This window comes from Scardinius erythrophthalmus, assembly GCF_964197995.2.
Source record: "Scardinius erythrophthalmus genome assembly, chromosome: 1".
Taxonomy (NCBI): Eukaryota; Metazoa; Chordata; class Actinopteri; order Cypriniformes; family Leuciscidae; genus Scardinius; species Scardinius erythrophthalmus.
This window is the reverse complement of record NC_138221.1, coordinates 20,363,630-20,385,668: the sequence shown is the minus strand read 5'-3', so window position 1 is coordinate 20,385,668 and position 22,039 is coordinate 20,363,630. Positions and strand designations below refer to the sequence as shown.

At 36.2% G+C, this 22,039-nt stretch overlaps 1 protein-coding gene across 4 annotated transcripts; it reads right to left on the bottom strand.

The window, feature by feature from the left end:
• Window positions 1-827: 827 nt before the first annotated feature.
• Window positions 828-12,604, bottom strand: LOC308694730 (uncharacterized protein). 4 transcript variants are annotated; one of them, XM_081372405.1, is made up of 4 exons: window positions 12,484-12,604; window positions 12,201-12,344; window positions 2,505-3,616; window positions 828-2,378 (listed from the first exon to the last, which is right to left on the bottom strand). In XM_081372405.1, the coding sequence occupies exons 2-3, from the start codon at window positions 12,277-12,279 to the stop codon at window positions 2,523-2,525; spliced, it is 1,173 nt and encodes a 390-aa protein (XP_081228531.1). In that variant the 5' UTR covers window positions 12,280-12,344; window positions 12,484-12,604; the 3' UTR covers window positions 828-2,378; window positions 2,505-2,522. The 4 variants fall into 4 exon arrangements, with proteins under 4 accessions (XP_081228531.1, XP_081228529.1, XP_081228528.1 ...); XM_081372403.1 differs by having other exon boundaries at window positions 12,201-12,503; XM_081372404.1 differs by having other exon boundaries at window positions 837-3,616.
• Between the last annotated feature and the right edge of the window lie 9,435 nt (window positions 12,605-22,039).

Sequence of the window (22,039 nt, the reverse complement as noted above, 5' to 3'; positions counted from 1 at the left end):
CATGGCAAACACCAAGAAACCAAAGAGAGAAAAACCAAGAAACGTAATGTAACTTCACTCAATGTGAAGTAGAAATTATCGTTGGCGAGGTGGAAAAGAGGAGTAAAATGTTGTTTGGGGGGCACAGTGTGGGCATTACTAATGCCAAAAAGGCACTTGAGTGGCAAAAGGTTGCAGATTACACAGCGCGTTGATGCTGCAGCCTCACAACCTCGGACCGTGGCCGAAATAAAAAAAGAAATGGTCGGACATCAAAGTCGATGCAAAAAAAACGTCTAGCGCATTGTGATGGCATCATGGCATTTTATTACCATCTATTTGATTGCATCTGACAAGCTACAGACGTGTTATGAGGATGAATTGCATAACATGCCAATATTATTGTAGAACATATTTCACTTTTCTTTTTGCAAATATGCGTTAATTTGCATTTCTGTTGTAATCTTCGTTTGATTTTGTTTGTTTTAGACTGCAGATCGATCAAACGGGTGTTCGTGTAGGCTGTTAATTGTAAGACTTGCTTTATGAAGTCTTAATGTTATTTATGAGAGGCAGTATTGCCATTTCTTTTACACAACGGCCTACAGTTTCACACACTTTCACGTGTTTCTTCCATCTGCCGACAGTGTCGCCATTTCTCATTTCACCCGTTTTTTGTGCGTACGCCTGGGTCAGAGTTTGCGTGAAGGACCGCACATTTTCCCGTCAAGTTTGCTTTTTATAAATACCAATTATTGCGTAGAGAGCGGCGTACGCCTTCGTTTATGTGTACGCAACGTTTATAAATGAGGCCCCTGATGTTTGAAAGAAGACCCGGAGTCAGAATTATAAAAAATTGAAGAAAAGTTTTACTGAAAATAGTTTGCAGTTTCATCAGCAGAAGTCAGCTTCAGGACTCACAAAGGAGTTTGTAGGCCGCCCCGCTTACAGTTACAAAGATCACAGCAGTTTATACCATTTCGAAGGTCTAAGCTACGCCATTGCTTACAGGTTGAATGATTCTCATTGGCCAAGAAATTGATAAACACAGTAATTTTCCACACATAGACAGACAGACTGAAGCATATCTCCATAGATTATGCAGCTGACACTCGGACCCTGAAGTTAGGCACGTCATGACCTTCCAAGTCACAGATTTGGGTTGCTGGGCGCCAGCATGTCCCAAACAACAACTCACACACCGACACACATCTTTTCCAAGGTTGGATTTGGCCAGGCTTTAACTATAAACAGGAGTCTCTTCTCAAAACATCAAGATAACAAGTTCTTTCTCTCAGGATAAGACACTTTAGTCTAAATGGAAAATATAGGCTTTAACTGACAAATGGTCCCTTAAACTATTCATACTTTGCAGTCACGTGACTACCATGGATACCTGGTGGGCAACAAACGGGTATTTTCAAGGTAGAGTCCTCTAGTTCCAGGTCTTTCTAGTAGCTATCAAGTCTCTTAGCGAGCTATCTGCATAACTATGGACTAGGATTAACTCCAAGGTAGCTAAATTGTGTAAAGCAGACAAGGTTTTTTCACGATAATCGAGCAGTAATAATTCCTCCGTAAATAATCTAGCTCTACTGTTGGGTCATCTCTGGTTCTCATTGAAAACCATAGATATCACAAACCTCAAAACAACCTATCACACACTTTTGTTGTTGTTAGCAAAAGACGACAGCTGTTACTGTGCGTTCACACCGCCACCGGCGAGAGCGTCAAAGTGCCCGGAAGTCTTTCATTTTCAATGAATTTTGCCGCTCTCGTCGGCGGCGGTGTGAACGTAGTTAGCCTAACTTAGACTCATAACACAAACAGCTGACTCGCCGAACAAGCTGGTGGTGTTGATTGACGAAACTACAGGGTAACTTAAAGACATGATTACATGATCATTCATACACCCATTGTATTAAAACAAATATTGAAATTACCTTTGATGGAGTGATGGAATGATCACTGCACAGACGTGTATACTGTGAAGGTTGTTTATCTCATCTGCGGTTAGTGCATCCAATCGCACAACAAAGACGTCCTGGCAAGATCCTTGATTAGTTTACTGGGTTTCGTTGCTGGAGAACGACGTTCTTGCCTGCCAGGCAGTACTTGTGACGTCACGTGCAAAGTATGACTAGACTTTCATTTTCATTTCATTTATTATTTATTTGAACAGGGACAATGTAAAATATACATTAACCTTATAAAGCAAAGATGCATTTTACCAGGTTGTAGCACATGTGCTAATTTCCACCTGTAGTCCCTGTATGTAGTCACTTCAATGACCCCTATGTGTTTTAACATGTTGAAGACCTTTCTCAAACACAAAACATGTCCCCATTTCATTTCTAAAATCCGGGATAAATAAGCAAGCTGCATCCAGATATCAAATACTGAAATTAAAGAATACACGAAAAGAACATTTCAGTAATCACACGGGTAACTTCTATAACAAAATAAAATCTTCAGAGAAGTCATTCAACCCATGTGATATTTAGAAGGAAAACATTGATAAATACCTTGATTATAATCACTCATTACATATACATTGAAGCAGCAGTGGATTCCAATCCACTCCCTTCAACTGCATGGATCTTCTTGTGTCGCTTCAGGTGACTTTTAATAGAGAAACTCTTTCCACACTGATCACACGTGTATGGCTTCTCGCTTCTGTGGATCCTCTCATGGGCTTTCAGATGTTCTGATCGACTGCATCTCTTGTCACAGTGTGAACACTTGTAAGGTTTTTCTCCAGTGTGGATCCTCTCATGTCTTTTCAGATTTGATGAAGTATTGAATCTCTTGTCACAGTGTGAACACTTGTAAGGTTTTTCTCCAGTGTGAATTCTCTCGTGTTGTTCTAAACTTTTTGATGTAGTAAAAGTCTTCTCACACTCAAAGCACACGTACTCTCTCACATCAGTGTGAATTTTCTGATGTGCATGTAAACTTTGCAGCTGTGAAAAACTCTTTCCACACACAGAACATGAATGCGGCTTCTCCTTGGTATGAACTGTCAGGTGTTCCTTTAGGTTTGAAGACCTAAGAAATGTTTTTCCACACTGATCACATGTGAACGGCTTCTTTCCTGTGTAGATCCTCATGTGACTCTTAAGGTGTGATGAATTCATGAATCTCTTCTCACATTTATCGCATGCATACGGCTTCTCTCCAGTGTGGATCATCATGTGACTCTTAAGGTGTGATGAATTTGTGAAACTCTTCCCACATTGAGCGCATACGTACGGCTTCTCTCCAGTGTGGATCCTCATGTGAACCTTAAGGTGTATTTTTTGTGCGAAACTCTTTCCACATTGATCACATGAGAACGGCTTCTCTCCGGTATGAACTCTCATGTGAACATCAAGATGATTGTTTGTAAAACTCTTTCCACACTGAGTGCAGGTTGTGGATTTCTTGGCTCTTCTTTTCTTTAAAAATGTATTTTTAGTCTTTGAGCGACTCAAAGGTTTTTCTCCAGGTTTGACATGATGTTCCTCCTTCACTTCACTCAGTTCTTCACTCAGTTCTTTACTCTCCTCCTTCACTTCACTCAGTTCTTCACTCAGTTCTTTACTCTCCTCCTTCACTTCACTCAGTTCTTTACTCTCCTCCTTTACTTCCATCAGGTCTGAAATGAAAGAAAAAAAGATTAATTTCATTTTCAGTAAATCAAAATAATTCAAATATAGAAATATGAAGTGAAAAGACATAAAAGTGAGCTCTGATGTAATAGACAACTGCTATAAAATACTACAATCCTTTTGATCAAATAAGTATCTTTCCATGAATGAGGTACATTGATCTTGATTTGGAATTTAACAACTAATCAACTAAACTATTTTTCTTGCAGAATTAACATTAATGCTTGATGAATGAAAACTAAATGTCTCCAACACAGGACAAAGTGTGTCTGAATCATTTCTGAATATGACAAAGGGGAAATTAAACTAGACAGATGTCTAAATATATAATCCCATGACTTTGAGTAACAAGCTGAAATAATCAAGAAATCCAGATTAGGGCCGCAACGACACGTCGACGTCATCGATTACGTCGACTATGAAAATACGTCGACACGCATGAAATGCGTCGACGCGTCACATTAATTATTTACGTTTAAATATCGAGTAATGGCGGCTTCTGCTTCATGGTGAAAATGACAGACCACGATCATCCAAAGTATGGGAATACTTTAAACTACGGTTTTTAAAAGTTGTGTATGCACATGTAGACTGGAGACTTGCACTCCCGCGGGACCCAACGCAACAGAGTGCGGCGCAGAAATATGGATCTGATGACCGAGTGCGGGCGGTAATGCACCCGTGTGTGTGTGTGCTTGTGGGAGAATAAAACGATTCGCGAGACTCCCGCAAAATAGAATTATCTATAAATTGAACATCTATAAACAAATAAATTGTCATTCATCTGCTGCACAAAAGCAACAATAACAGACAAAATAGAAACGATTTACAGGCCAGAGTCTCTATCTATTTATAACATGTTTGCAGCGTTGAACAATGTAGCCAATCACAGACAGATGTGTTGGTTTCTTGAACGCAAATCAGATGCATTTATAGAATCCCTTCACCGCTCAAAATTGACTTTTTTGTTCAGTGCTGAAGTCTGCACACTGGCAAATCATCTGATTATAGCAAACGAAGTGTAGATATTATGAAAGATTAATTGTGCAGCCAGTTTCATTTATAATAACAGAGATTTGTGAGATCACGATGAACTGAGATGTCATCTTTTTAGAAATTATTAAGGGAGAAATCCGTCCCACGCAGGTCTCTAATGTGGACTTTAAAAACAAACGACTGACGTTATATTTACATTAACAGTAGCCTAGGCTGCAATCTAGTGTATGTGAACCTTTTTGCAGATAAACACAAGTGCATTTTCGGACAAGTTAATTGAGTAAATCATACTCCCACTACGGTAATTAATAACAGACTATATTAAACACATTTCCTAAATAGGCCTGTGACTATATCTTACATTTTATGAAATAGTACCATTAGTTAAAAATAAAGCTTAAAATGCTTCCTGTTCGAATATTTCATAATAAAGTGACAATTACCCATTCTGAAATAAAAAATTAGATTCATAGATTTCATGTTAAAATAATATACAGATGCACTACCCTCTTCAAAATATATATTGAAATATACAGCTGATATATTGTTGTACTTATTTATTGTAAAGTTTGCCAATGGATAAATCAGCTAATCCCAAAAATAATCATTAGATTAATCGGAAAAATAATCGTTAGATTAGTCGACAACAAATATAATCGTTACATGCAGCCCTAATCCAGATTTACAGGGGTGTTTCTAGGGTTGGGTATCGTTCAAAAAATTTCGCACACAGAAAATGTGAGTGATTCCTTCAGAGTCAACACGAGTGAATCTGACTGCAGTAGATGTGAAAGAAATGTATAAAAAGTATGTTATTTAAGCCAGCGCAAATACCTGTGTTTACATCCTGTTTGCGAGGGAAGTCCAAAGTAGTCGATTGCCGAGTTCACGCGCATAGGTTTAGTACCTATGATCACGCGCGTGAACTCGGCAATCGACTACTTTGTATTTAATTAAATACTTCTTTTTTTCACTTTAAGACCGGGGTAAAGCAAGGAAAACTACAATTTACATCAACATGGCGACATAATGAACAACACTTGTCTCATTCATGGAGGTGGAAAAACAAGTTATTTGTGACATGCAAGATTTATTGTATTAAAATTTAAATGAAAAAAAAGGCATGAGAGTCGGCTGTTTTTGTCCATTTTAAAGTTTTAATTGAAAATGTTTTGCGATTTAGCCTAATATAAGGCCTAGGCCTACATGGTTAAATATTTGACCACTTGCTTGAGCAACTTAATACAAGTAGAAGTTATGCATTGAAAAATATAGGCCTAGGAAATGGTCTATTTATATACAACACAGTTAGGCAAAATAAACACTTTTTTTGTAGACTTAACAGTTTTTTTATGTGATTCAGCCGTCATTTCATTCACTGTAAATCAATTTGCATATTTTGTCTGTAAAGTTATCTACGGTGCTGCTGTATTTTTTACAGGAATTCTCTGGTAACCACAGCTTGTCAGCGCTTTTCTGTAAAAACAATTTTTTTTTATTTTATTTTTTTATATATACAGTGTAGAGTAGACAACTGTTCTAAAATACTACAATCATTTTGATCAAATAAGTATCTTTCCATGAATGAGGTACATTTATCTTGATTTGAATTCAACAATCAGGGGTGCGAAGTAACAAATTACAAATACTCACATTACAGTAATTAAGTAGTTATTATCAGAAACGTAACTTTTTTTGGGTAGTTTAAAAAATGTGTACTTTTAATTGAGTACATTAAGTACATTACTTTTACTATTTTCCCTCTGTTTGTAATCGTTAAATGCTTGTTTTAATTTTATTTTTATTCATCAAAGTGATTGGATCGAGTAAAATAAAAGTCAAATAAAGGTGCTAGAGACCTAGAAGCTAAATAAAGTATAGGCTACAAGAGAACATCAGGAGGATTGACTTTTTTTTTTTTTTTACTGAAATAGTGTAGTAGATTTTTTTATTTTAGATTTTTAACCTATGGCCATGAAAAGAAATAGTGTCAATAATGTAAAAGGTGTTAAAAGCTAAACTTTTTTTTTATTTTTATTTTTTTATAGTATTCTATTGTTGCGGGCCAAACATTGAATGGAAAGGATGTATTACTTTATATTAAAGTACAATTACATGGTGGCAAGGTTGTGAATGAATTTGTCAAGTATTTTTTGATGCATTCACCCCCAACCATGTCCCCATCCCTTAACCACACCTCCCCAAACCACGCCCCAGTCCTCTTTTCTGAAAACTAAAATATGGTCACTCTAGGCTAGCCTATCTACAGGGTCTGACATTTGGTGTGAGGTTGGGGGTATTGTGTACAGTGTTAACTCCCTCAAGTCCCACGTTCATAAGGCGACTAGCCTAATTCATGAACCCATTTAGCCTACTTGAGACGGCCACGATCTGTGCACTGCTGTGCAAATGTCGCCACCAAAGCCCAAAGTGTGTCTAAATCATGTCGGAGTTTGACAACGGGGAAATTAAAATTAAACTAGACCGATGTCTAAATCTATAATTTCTAGGGATGCACCGAAATGACAATGATTTGTGTGCCAATCCACTAAATCTGAACAGCACACACACCTGGACAGAGTATAAATGAACACAGGACTTCACTTCAGCACCTGAATGGACATGCGGTTGACATATCACACAAGGACAATGATAACACTAGAGGTCGACCGATAGTGGATTTTACCGATACCGATAGCTAGGTTGGGCCATACTTGCCGATAACCGATTAATCAACCGATAGTTTTTCAAATTGATACTGGATAAAAACAAATTGCACCTTGATCATTCATTTTAGTTTGATAGTGAATTAACTTTGGTTAACAAATAAAAACCTTAATTTAAAAATGTATTAGTACATGTTAATTAACAAACAAACAATGAACAATCCTTATACAGCAGTTATTAACCTTAGTTAATGTTACATATGGAATTTTATTGTAAGTGTTATAATTTCATATAAATCCAAACAGTCATGCTTAAAGATGGCCAACTTTAAATATCTACAATGCCAGAGCATTAAAATTATATAAATATTATATTACATGTATAGTCTCACACTTTTGCTTCTATTTTATAAACACTTGATGATTGTCTAATCAAAATAACAAAATATGTATTAAAGTGATGATGAAAAAATAACCAAAACCGAATGCTTCTGATTTGTTTAGTTTCTGTCGGCTGTATGAACATATCAGTTTGCTATCTTACGTCTCTAGCTTTAAATATGCAACTTCTCTGCATATTTAATGCATAAAAGTGACCAGCTGGATATAAACTAATGCAAATAGATGGTAACAATTGTGACATTAAACATTCGGGTCGGACTTAGTTTATTTTTGTCAGTGTTTTAACCGCTTGAGGTACTACTAACGTTAGGGTCCTCTCAGCCTCGAAAGCAAAAAAACATATCGTTGTGCTGTTCTTTCTCTACTAATGCAGCATTTAGTCAACAAATTAATCACTTTATAATGATATGACAAAATGTTCTGTATACATACATTTTTAGCTGTCGGTGTTTAAACGCGCGTCTGATGTCAGCGCTCTCCACGCAGCGAGTGCTCTCAGTGCAGTGCAGCACGCAGCATCACGTGTCGAAATAAACAACACGAGGCATCAGTGATAGTTTTATTACACCTCTAGAGGCCGCTCTTGTACTGCATGATGCCAGCAGAGCCTTCTCAGCTCTCTCTTACTGTGTAATGAATGACAGCGCGCGCTTTTCAGCCGCTCCAGCAACGGATGCAACCAGGAAAAACTATGGTATGTATTTTTGCCGATAACGATAGTTCCACCAATCAACTATCGGTGCCGATTAATCGGCAAAACCGATGAATCGGTCGACCTCTAGATAACACCACTCCGCCACAACAACCTCTGCTCACGGACTTAATCTCAGCTGAACCCTGCCCACAGAGCTCACCACAGACAGACATATCAGAACTGCTCCAAGATTCAGCACCCAAGGATGACTTCCTGGAAAACAGCCAGGGAAGCCAAGACAGCATATCACAGCATCCGATAACACCAGAGCAACAGCCCCTTTTACCAGACACGTTATCCCTCTCTCCAGCATCTCCACTTCTGTGCTTCTCACAGAAAATGGAAGAACTGGTGTATGCTGGAACCAAACTATCCCACTCTTTTGCTGCAAGCCTCCAGATATCAACCAAAAAACGGCAGGCACCGCTTCCACCCGCACCAAAGCCTGCGGGCCCAGCTCGCCCTCCCCCTCCTGTGAGAGCTCTTCGGCCTCTGCCACAACGCCAGGGCCCACACCCTCCTCCATCTGCTCGAGGTGAACCAAAAACAACTGATACCAGCTCTCAGTGATATGTGTCGGGTCTCCGCTATGATAACAGTAACTTTCTCAAATGTTTACAGAACAAGCGGGAACCCAGTGTGCCTGTATCTTTCTCTATTGCTGTTCTATTACAAGATAGAAAGTCTAAGGCCTTCTCAAACCGTACAGCAACACATCTAATCTTTATATTATCTTTCCTTTGTCATCACATGTGCTTTCCTTTAGGGCTGAACGATTAATCGCAATAAAACCGCACGCGATTTAGCAAAGGCAGCGTTTATTTTATGCGCAGCTTGTCAGTGGAGTGCGGCTGATTGGTAGTAAATACTGCCCCATTTGAACGCCAGAGGACGCTCTCATGCAAACACGATAAATATGCCCCGCCGCAGAAGTACAATAATGCACATCATTCCAGGAAATCCCTATCGCTGTAGCTGAATAAACAGAAGATTGAAATGCTTTGATTAAACATGATTTATAAATACACGACTGCCTTAAGGGCCCTACACACCGGGACGAATATCGGCGCACGTTATTTGCCAGCGTTTTTTGTGTTCACACCCAAGCAATTTTCGCTGATGATGAGCCGAGTGAACATGCAAATTCATTCCTTGACATTAGATGGCGCTTAATGTAAAACAGAAACCACTCCATAACAGTTCTCTTTTATCAAGATTTTTGTAGTCGCTGTCGCGTTTGTCATATAGTTCTTTAAGTTCCGACACCAACGAGACCAGCAGCTCTACATTCATATTGCCTTGCATCTTCCTCGTCTTATTTCTTCCCGGCAGTGTAGACGCTACTTGGTGTAGCCTATATCTTCTTCGCCGTTACGTATGTGTGCTCAGCAAGACCGTTTTGTGTTTGAGCGCCCCCAAGATGTGTTTTACTGTAACTTCAGAAGCTTCAGACACGTGAACAAAAGCGCCAATCTCATTGGTCGGATAGTTTTTGACACGGCGCGTCAAACCAAAAAAACAAACCCGAGGCGTTTTTTTTTAAAAATTACGCCTTTACGCGTGCCGTTTTTCGCGCCGGTGTGCACACTCACATTGGCCCCCTTTGTTTAGTCACAAGGCGTTAAACGTCTGTGAATATCGCGCGCGTCCCGGTGTGAACAGGCCTTTATTCTGTGTAAGAAGGCACATTATCTCACAGAAGGATGAGCTCAACTGTCATTATGAAGTGAGTTTGGAGTAAATGCATGTTATTTAATGTTGTCTGTTATTGGACAAGAGGTTCATAAATGCTTCTCATGTTTTGGAAAGATGTTTGACGCGTGTTGCTTTTTCAAATGCAAGTTATAAGTGACCCAAACTCAAAGTGCTTTCAGATGGAGCAGCGTTTACAGAGCCGAACATCAATGACAAGCTGTGCATAAAAAAATAATCGCAGCCTTTGCGATTTTAAAAACGTGATAAGCCATCTCGATTTAAGTGCGATTACATGTAAAGTGCGATTAATCGTTCAGCCCTACTTTCATTGTTGTCGTCTAGGAACAGATGAAATGTCTATAAAATAAATATATGAAGTGTCATTATTGTAACTGGTGTCATACACTGCAAAAGCAAATGGAGGAAATTAAAGTTAGACAGATCAAAAACTTTTTGAAGGATAACCAATATCCTGATATTATATAAAGAGGAGATGTGAAAATTTCACAATGAAGGGTTATGGTGTGTTAAATTGGTCTTACCAAAAAAGGTATTAATACATACAACTGCGACATTTATTCACTAATATTACATGATTACATTAGATGGAGAGCAGCATAGCATTCTTTATCTGTGTCACTCCATTACCTGTAATGAATATGCTTGTTGAACATAAAAGCTGTGGGTAATTCACTGTATGTCACTAATTCTAAAATTACATAGGCATAGCTATGGCTTATCACTTTTCACCACTCTTTAGGAACATGTATGGAGTGTCCTGCACGCTTCATGCTTTATCAACTCATTCCTCAGCAACATTAAAATCAATAATAAATAAATGCTTGACATGTCCCTTTAACCACAGCAGTATTGCTGCTCATTTTAAATAAAGCCACAGATTGGCATCTTAAAAATAATCTGCGAATACACGCGCACTGCAAAGACAATGTTAAATAGCATACTTTATTTAATGTACTAACAATTGTCATCAGATACGAATTTCATTTAAACAAATATGAAACAAAATAATGTGGGCGTGGTCTGTGTGTCACAAAATTAAAACTTCCCTTAAAGGCGTCTGAAACATACAGAGGAGCAGCGACAGAGGAAACAATAGAGCCCTAATATGATGAACATTTACCAATAATGTGGAAAGCTTTTAAATCTGCTCAGTGAAAGATTTGCTGTGACAAATCTTTTGCCGTCTAACATCTGCTGGAAATCCAGGTAAAACTATCTGATCCCCAGTAGCTCCGAAATACCGGTGCAAAATAAAATAGCAATTTCACAACAACTATAAAGAGTTTATTATGAGATGTGTTTTTAGTCTAGATTTAAACTGACAGTGTCTGCTTCCCAAACCATGTTAGGAAGACCATTACAGAGTTTAGGTGCTAAATAGGAAAAGGATATTTATAAATATCCTTTCTGCTCCATTCAAAACCATTTAGTGCATTGTAAGAAATTAGTAAGATATTAAAATGTATATGATGTTTAATAGGGAGCCAATGCAGTGTTGACAAAACAGGGCTAATGTGGTTATATTATATTTTATCTGTGATGTTAGTGCCTATTATTAAAGACAAAGCTAGCAAAATAAATAGCATGGATAATTAGTTTATAACCAATATGGCGCAGATGTGTGTATTTTTGCTTTTCTAGACTTTACTAACAAGATTCTAGATGTGTACAACAGGTAGGCCTATTATACAATTTGTATGTGTTTTATTGATGCCTTTGATCGGGTAAATCCTAAAAAAATATTTTATAAGTTACACAACAGAGGACTTCCAAAATATCTAGTGAGAATTCTGGCTTTTTTAGTAAATGTTTTGTTTCAGTCAGATTCTCCTCCAGTATGTGGAACCATTGGCGTTTTGCCTATATGTAACATGATATTGTGTTTTTCTTTTCTTTTTTTCGTGTATTTGTCTGCTATTTTTTGTGTTTTGTTACTGTTAGAGTTTTGGACAATGTGTGTCCTTAATAAAGCTTTGATATGATATGATACAACCTGGTTCTAGTAAGAACTTTTTCCGCGGATACCTCGTGTCTAAAGCTTTGTTAGCTAAAGTACCACGACAGTCATTAAAGAAAAAATCTAGAAAAGACACCAACCTGCTTTGTCCTCGTGTTTTATCCTCCAGGGTTCTGGTTCACTCGAGTCCTCCTCATTCTCCTCTTTGACAAACACCATCTTCTCCTCAGTTCAGTTGCAGCAACTCCAGATATTCCTGCTCCACTCAAAACTTCTATTTACGACTACGAGGATGAGAATATTACAGTCATTTACTGAGCCGACTCAAATTTGGTATCTTTTTATAGACTTAATGTACAGTTATAACAGTTTGTATCATGCCAGTAGCACAACATTACACCAGAGATTAAGATGAAAACAAACCTTCTTCTTCTTCTTCTTCTATGGATTTATTGGCGGGTCGCATCAAACCTTCTTCCTCTGAGGTTTAATGGCGGTCGGCAGACAAAACATTGTGACTTACCGCCACATACTGGACTGGAGAGTTTGCCTAAGTTTTTTGCTACTTTTCTTATGTCTGTCACCTGAACACACACAAATGCATTGCATTGAAAGCCATTGAATGAGCCAATAATAGAGCGTTTTATTTTATTTTATGAAATTCAAAAAGTCAAACACACATACAAATAATTGAATGAGTCAATAACAGCAATTTAAATAATAATAATAATAATAAATAAATAAATTTTAAATATATATATATATATATATATGTGTGTATATATATATGCAAGATTTGTTGATGCCATCATTGTACATTGTTTATTCTTATCTGTTTGTTACAATTCACTTTTATTGAGTTATTGTGAGGTTTATTGTTTATTCTTACCCGTTTTGAGTTATGCCTATATACAGCCACTGAGTGCTACAGCCATCTAGTATAGTGGCTATTGATATTTCATGTAATAGTTTTTAGATGTGACCAAAGTAATGCCAACTTGTGAGGTTTTGGCTTCTTCAACTTACTGGAATGAACATTTCATGAATACTTTAATAACTATGTTAAATGTAACATAAAAATTAGCAGATTTTACAACAACAAAAAAACCCTGAAAATCAAAAAACAAAAAGAGATTAGGGTACAATAGGGTTAAAGGCACATCAGCTCATACTAGTTGTGTAAAAACTACATTTTATTGCAGAAATACAAAATGTTTTTATTGAACATTGATGAGGCAACATATTTTGTGTGAAAATAAATTATAAAAGTGGTTGGTTTGTTTGTTTGTTTAAAAATTTTCTAAAATTATGAAGTGTTATGGTGGGCCTTTGACCCCACATAAATATAAATAAACAATAAATAGAATTATATAATAATTAATTTTTTTATTAATATGTATAACATAACAAAAAAATAACATAAAATAATTTTTACAAAAGTAAAGATCAAAAAGAAATTAGCAAAATAAGCAAGCTGACATTCAGTACAACCTGTGTCTTTTATTTAGAATACATACAAATGTAATTTACGTCTTTTAGTTTGTCAAGCGATTTAACATGTGTAAGGGAACTCAGATAAATATAACTCAAATGTGATTTAATTACAGTGAATAAGAACCAAATAATTATGCAAATGATTCAGAATTATTATTTAACACTTTATCAAATATTCATCCACACAGCAAAAACTCCAGTGTTAAATTAACACTCCTGGGAGTGTATATGAGTCCACACTCAAGAGTGTAAAGTGTTAAAATATGAGTGTTAAATTAACACTCAAGAGTGTTAAAGTTAATGAGCTAATTAAGTGATTAATTTAGTAATGATTGATCATTATTGAAGACACCTGATGTTAACAAGCAGAATCACTGAAGGAGAAAATCACAAATTGTAAGCCACCGTTATGGTGATGGGTGTTTGCTTTAGTCGGGCTCTTGACCCTTATACATTTACTTTAGATTTTGTTTGGCTGTTGTATCTTATAACTGCCTGATGAACAAAGAGAAAAAGTGATCTGATGGTGTTGGTTATATTATGACAATCATCTTTTGAACTTGATCACTGAACTCATTAAGATCCTTATTTCTGACTTAGATTTATGTTGTTGATTACAGCATAACTGTGAAACTGCATAAATATCCAGAATTTTAGATATAATACAAAGGATTTCTTAAAAGTTGTTTTGAAAAAAACAAACAAAAATCTTTCTTTTAGGCACACACAGACGTCAAGATTCAGTCTATGCATCTCAACAATGGTGACGAGCAGAATATTCAATTAGGAAAAGTAAATTACACAGACAATTCAGATCATAATTTATTCATACCGCAATGCATGATGGGAGCCATTAATGAGTTGTGATTGGTGGCAGCGACTGCAACATGCTTTATTATTGTCACCATTGTTGAGATTCACAGGCTGATTATTGATGTCTGTGTTTCTAAATAAATTCATTTGAAAGTCTTTTGATCAGAACAATGGTTATGAAATATTTTTGGATTATATGAAAAATACTGAAAATCATGTGCTGTAGAATCACAGAGCTGCTGTAACTAACAAATTAAGCCATCTCAATAAGTTTTGTTTTACAGATCACAACATGATTATGGCAAAACATAACCAACACCATCAGATCACATTGTCTCTTTGTTCATCTGACTGTTATAAATCAATAACAGCAGACAAGCAAAATTTAAAGTAAAAATATAAGTGTCAAGAGCCCAACTAAAGCAAACACCCATCACCTTAATGGTAACTTACAATTAGTGATTTCCTCCTTCAGTGATTCTGCTTGTTAACATCAGGTGTCTTCAATAATGCTCAATCATCACTAAATTAATCACTTAATTATCTCATTAACTTTAACACTCTTGAGTGTTAATTTAACACTCATATTTTAACACTTTACACTTTTGAGTGTGGACTCATATACACTCCCAGGAGTGTTAATTTAACACTGGAGTTTTTGCTGTGCACGATAAATTGAGATTATAGTATTTTATCAATTCTGGACAGAATATTATCCCGTGGCCTATGGTAATAATATCATAAAATGATCACGGAATATAAGCAAGGTAACAAAATCTACTGTTTAAGGCCGTAACTTGTAAGCACACAGCACAAGACACTTCAAGCAAGACTTTATTGAAGCACTCTAATACACACAAACTAATCAAACGAAAAACACACAAACATTCATTCAAACCGTGAAAGGGAAAATTTATGATATTAACGGGTGATGAATGAGACCCAGATGTCAAGCGTTAGACACGATTACTTTGACCGCAACCTGAGAGAGTCAGTATATTAGCAGTTCAACCTTTGTTCATTTACTTAGTTTTTCTCCATTGCTAAAACACATTTCTTGAAACCATCACTCACTTTCTCAAAACCTTAAACACAAAACCAAATTTTCAAACCACATTCAGAAAACCTTTTTAACCTCAAAATCAAACAATTGCCTAAAAAACTATTTTATCTGTGCTCAAACAATGATTTCAGATCATACATCAGTCAATATTATAAACACTACAGATCATTCATTAGACACTACATCCAAAAAATGGAGAACAGAGTGCAGAGTATACAGTTACTGGAAAAAAGTATATTGTGACAAAGTAAACTAATTTTGCAATTACGTAAAAAAATATATGACAACTTAGTGTAGTAATGTGAAAAAAATGTATAGGCTACTGTACGCACTGCAAGTACAGTACAGTTGGGTCACTGTATTTTCACTCTATGCAAGTGCTGAATATACAGATATTCAATACTATACAATATTCAGCACTTGCATAGAGTGAAAATACAGTAACCCAACTGTAAAAGCCTGAAAGGTTACAGTAAAAAACGTCCTCCTTGTTCACCACCTCTTATACTGTAACGGTCACCAGCTGAAGTGCCCTTGAGAGCCTCCAGAGGGCGCTTCACATCAGACTATTATCAATCCCTCACAAACTACATTTCCCATAACTCACTGCCCGGACTCATCATCTCTGATTGCATTCACCTGTGTCTCATCACCCTGTTAGCCTCAGCCTATTTATACCATGTTCACTCATTCACTCACTGCAAAGTTTTGTATGTTGTTGCACTGCACTTCTGAGCGTTTTCCCTGGTTTCCTTGTCTCTTGGTTTTTGGATTTCTTGCCTGTTCTGTGGATTACTCTCTTGCCTCTGACCCCTGCCGGTTTTTTTTTTTTTTTTTTTTTTTTTTGGACTGTCTACTTGTGTTTTGACCCATTGCCTGTTTATTGGATTTCGTCTTTGGATTACCCCTTAATACAGCTGCATTTGGATCCTCAACCTTCGTGTCTCGGAGCAGTCGTAACATATATATATACACACACTCTTTCTCCTCTCCTTCTTATATTGTGTCCATCTATTCAGTGCAACATTTTGAGTCAGTTTTGGCTCTGAACTGACTTGTATAATGTACAGTTGATTTGATCACATCATTAGAAATAAGTGTGAACAATTAAGTAGGGATGGGCGATATATCGCATGCGATTGTTATGCGCATCTCATCAGTAAAGCCGGTTCCTTGATTAGTAGTAAATCGCCTTCACCTGCTTTCAGATGGAGCGGTGTTAAATTAACACTCCTGGGGCTGGGAGTGTATATGAGTCCACACTCAAGAGTGTTAAAGTTAATGAGATAATTAAGTGATTAATTAAGTGACTATTGAGCATTATTGAAGACACCTGATGTTAACAAGCAGAATCACTGAAGGAGAAAATCACAAATTGTAAGTTACCATTAAGGTGATGGGTGTTTGCTTTAGTTGGGCTCTAGACCATTATATGTTTACTTTAATATTTACTGTTGTTTGTCTGCTGTTATTGATTTATAACAGTTAAATGAACAAAGTAAAATATTATCTTATAGTGTTGGTTATGTGTTGACATAATCATGCTGTGATCTGAAAAAGGAAACTTATTGAGATAGTTTGGTTTAACTTGTTAGCAGCAAATTAGTGATTCTTCAGCCTATGATTATCAGTACTTTACTTATAATTCAAAATATTTAATAAACATTGTTCTGATCAAAAGACATTTAGATAAATTCATTTAAAACACAGACATCAATAATCAGCCTGTGAATCTCAACAATGGTGACAATAATAAAGCATGTTGCAGTGGCTGCCACCAATCACAACTCATTAATGGCTCCCATCATGCATTGCAGTATGAATAAATTATGATCTGAATTGTCTATGTAATTTACTTTTCCTAATTGAATATTCTGCTCGTCACCATTGTTGAGATGCATAGACTGAATCTTGACATCTGTGTGTGCCTAAAAGAACGATTTTTTAAAAAAAAACTTTTAAGAAATCCTTTAAATTACATAAAAAATTCTGGCCATTTATGCAGATTCTCTAACCAACAACATAAATCGAAGTCAGAATGAAAGATCTTAATGAGTTCAGTGATCAAGTTCAAATGATGAATGTTATAATGTAACCAACAGCAACAGATCACTTTTTTCTTTGTTCAACTGGCAGTTACAATTCAGATACAACAGCCAAACAAAATCTAAAGTAAACATATAATGGTCAAGAGCCCAACTAAAGCAAACACCCATCACCACAATGGTAACTTACAATTTGAGATTTTCTCCTTCAGTGATTCTGCTTGTTAACATCAGGTGTCTTCAATAATGTTCAATCATCACTAAATTAATCACTTAATTATCTCATTAACTTTAACACTCTTGAGTGTGGACTCATACACTCCCAGCAGTGTTAATTTACTGGAGTTTTTGCTGTGTACAAAGAGCCGTAGTTAACTGACAAGCTGAGCCATATCGCATTAATTATTGCTGCCGATACGTCCGCGATATTGATGTGATTTGGCTCAGCTTGTCAGTTAACTACGGCTCTTTGTAGTAAATGCCGCTCCATCTGAAAGCAGGTGAAGGCGATTTACTACTAATCAAGGAACCGGCTTTACTGATGAGATGCGCATAACAATCGCATGCGATATATCGCCCATCCCTACAATTAAGTCGTTGTGTGTAAACGATGACAACTGTGTTGTAGTTGTTTAACTTTTGCCTGCTGTGTTTAGTGTTTTGAAACATAAGTGAATCACAGAGCAAAATGTGTTTTAGTGAGTGAGAATGTGTTTAGAGTTTTGTCACAGTCCACGTGATTGTGTGCGCCCAAACTTCTAAGAGTTTAGTTAACCACTTTAATAAACCAACTTTCAGAGTGTAAATATGGTGCATAGCAGAAGGGTAGAAGTTAATACGAATTTAAATGTTTAACATAGAAAAAACTTTGTGAATCAATTACAAAAATACTGGTGATCAATTCAGCTTATTGGCAGCAATTTTGAGACCGTTGTTTGTTAAAAGCCACGAGTGGGTTAATTTCAGTCTCTGTTGGTTTTACAGATGTGGCCTTTAAAAATGCGCGTCTCAGAGAAAAGAATGCCACGAGCACTTCCGACATTCTGCGGGATCGTGCAGAAGGGGGATTAGGTGTTGGACGCAGGAAATACTAAAACCTGTAGATGGCAGTCGTGTTTCATGTGGCCATACTGAGTTGACGAAGTATGACGAATACAATGTTTTCTTTTGCCAGTTACATAAACAGTCACATATTCTTCATAAAAATCCGACTCAAACGCGCATCATTTGTCTTATTTTTTTTTTCTGTGTTTACAGTAGGCTAGAAGAGACGTGATGTAGGCTATGATAACTGAGTCTTATAACACAATAATTTGCGAAGACCTTTAAAGAGACCGAGATCATTTGCGCAATATAATTATCTAATTTTACATTTAGTTCATTTTTGCATCTTAACGTTTTAAATAGTTTTAACATGGTTGTACACAGCAAAAACTCCAGTGTTAAATTAACACTCCTGGGAGTGTATATGAGTCCACTCTCAAAAGTGTAAAGTGTTAAAATATGAGTGTTAAATGAACACTCAAGAGTGTTAAAGTTAATGAGATAATTAAGTGATTAATTTAGTGATGATTGAGCATTATTGAAGACACCTGATGTTAACAAGCAGAATCACTGAAGGAGGAAATCACTAATTGTAAGTTACCGTTATGGTGATAAGTGTTTGCTTTAGTTGGGCTCTAGACCATTATATATTTACTTTAGATTTTGTTTGTCTGCTGTTATTGATTTATAACAGTCAGATGAACAAAGAAAAATGTGATTGGATGGCGTTGGTTATGTTTTGACATAATCATGTTGTGATCCGCAAAACAAAACTTATTGAGATGGCTTAACTTGTTAATTACAGCAGCTCTGTGATTCTACATTATTATTTTCAATATTTTTATATAATCCAAAAATATTTCATAACATTGTTCTGATCAAAAGACTTTCAAATAAATTTATTTAAAACACAGACATCAATAATCAGCCTGTGAATCTCAACAATGGTGACAATAATAAAGCATGTTGCAGTGGCTGCCACCAATCACAACTCATTAATGGCTCCCATCATGCATTGCGGTATGAATAAATTATGAATTGTCTATGTAATTTACTTTTCCTAATTGAATATTCTGCTCCTCACCATTGTTGAGATGCATAGATTGAATCTTGAGGTCTGTGTGTGCCGAAAAGAATGATTTTTTTTTTCAAAACAACTTTTAAGACATCCTTTGTATTATATCTAAAATTCTGGATATTTATGCAGATTCACAGTTATGCTGTAATCAACAACATAAATCTAAGTCAGAAATAACGATCTTAATGAGTTCAGTGATCAAGTTCAAATGATGATTGTCATAATATAACCAACACCATCAGATCACTTTTTTTCCTTTGTTCATCTGGCAGTTATAAGATATAACAGGCAAACAAAATCTAAAGTAAATGTATAATGGTCTAGAGCCCAACTAAAGCAACCACCCATCAGCATTGCGGTGGCTTACAATTTGTGATTTTCTCCTTCAGTGATTCTGCTTGTTAACATCAGGTGTCTTCAATAATGCTCAATCATCACTAAATTAATCACTTAATTATCTCATTAACTTTAACACTCTTGAGTGTTAATTTAACACTCATATTTTAACACTTTACACTTTTGAGAGTGGACTCATATACACTCCCAGGAGTGTTAATTTAACACTGGAGTTTTTGCTGTGTAATGCGCTTTTCTGCATTACACAAAGTACTTTTTATACTATCATGTTTCCCTTATAGGCGTCGATTTCGGTGGGGACGGTGGGTACGCACCCACCAGATTTCGTCATGAGTCATTTTGTACCCACCACTTTTAATTTCAGTCCATATTAATTTGACTTTTGGTTCGATTTTTTTTTTTACCGTTTTCAGTGGTTATGAGGAGCTTAATTAATTTAACCTGAGATGTGCGTTATATCGCTTTTTGATCATTCTTTGTGTTGTCGAATTTTGACACAGTTTCATTATTTGTTCATAATAATTTGATTCATAATTATGTCATTTTTTTCTAAAAGTAAAAAAAAAAACTGTTTTTTCTAAAAGCAATATTCTAAAGAGATACAAAGACATTGTACGAGTAACCACCAGATTTCGTCATGAGTCATTTTGTACCCACCACTTTTAACTTCCGTTGACCGTTTTCAGTGGTTATGAGGAGCAATATGAGAGAAAAATTTTGTAATCATTGTCTGACACAACAAAAAAATATATATAATATTCATTTTATTTTAATTTTCGTGTTCGCATTTATGAGGGAAAAAACAACGTGTCAGTTTACGGTTATGGACATGAGCGCTCTAAAAGCGGCAATTAAAGTCTGCTTTAAAACTTTAACAGAGACCTCAAACAGAACAGCTGCCTTTCTTTAAATCGAATTTCGTTTTGTATTAATTATATCTTAATTTTAATCAATGTTTCGTGAACCAATGAATTGCCTGGATTTAAGAAGTAAACATAGCAGACAATCACGACATTGGAGGCGCCGGCGATATCTCATAAATGAACCGAAACTCAGCGTCTAATGCACATTCACATTTACAGTGTATTTAGACACATTTAGACGCATTCATAATCATTACTTTTACCGGTTCTTTGTGGCAAGCTTTATGCGTGCGGTCGTGCGCTTGAGTGCGGCTATATTACGTAAACGCTCATGATCATGATATAAGTAGGCTAATTAAATTAATATAAAGGGGCGATTTGTCCACGAATTACTTAAATGAACAACTAGCCTAGTATACTAATCGACTAGAAAAAAAAACTTTTAGTCGAAAGCAGCCCGTATTCCACATATTTTCGAACCAGGCAACAGGACATCTGTGTTGAGCGAGGCCGAGGACCCTGAGCGGAATGAACGAGCGGAGCGGAATATTCAGAAATGCGCTCTCCACTCACGAGCTCTGATCGGAACAAACCCGAACCTCACTGTCTGCTGAACTTGCAGAATCATCAAAATGTAATATTTTCTAAAGAAGAATTTTAAAACTTTATTGGTGGTAGTTGAGAAGAATTCCTCTTTCCATATCTAAATCATTTCGAGTGCAATATAAATGTATCATATTGTTATTCTTAATATATAAGAATAATACGTATTTTTTACAACATTTTTAACATATAGAGAATATAAGTTTAGCGTGTCGTGTGTATTTCCTAATTATAAGCTTTTGGTGAAATTGCAACAAAACTAAAAGAGTAAAACATAAAAACATGGCGTCGTCTCAAGAAATATCTGCGTACACACTAAACCACTGAAACCGACTCAAAACGATGTAGCCTAGTATACATACCAGACCAGGCACTGTAATTCTGCCACAGACATACACTAAAAACGGAGAAGACTTAAAGCATGCGCATAAACCTTGCGCGCTATACAACAATAATATTAGGCACAGTAGCTTCTTTTTTTTCTTTTCTTTTTTTTATCAAGAACTTTGTTGAACAATATGAACAACCATAAATGGTCTGGTACAAAATATGAGTCACGATATTCGATAGTTAACGGATGCATAAAGCTTGCCACAAAGAACTGGCAAAAGTAATCATG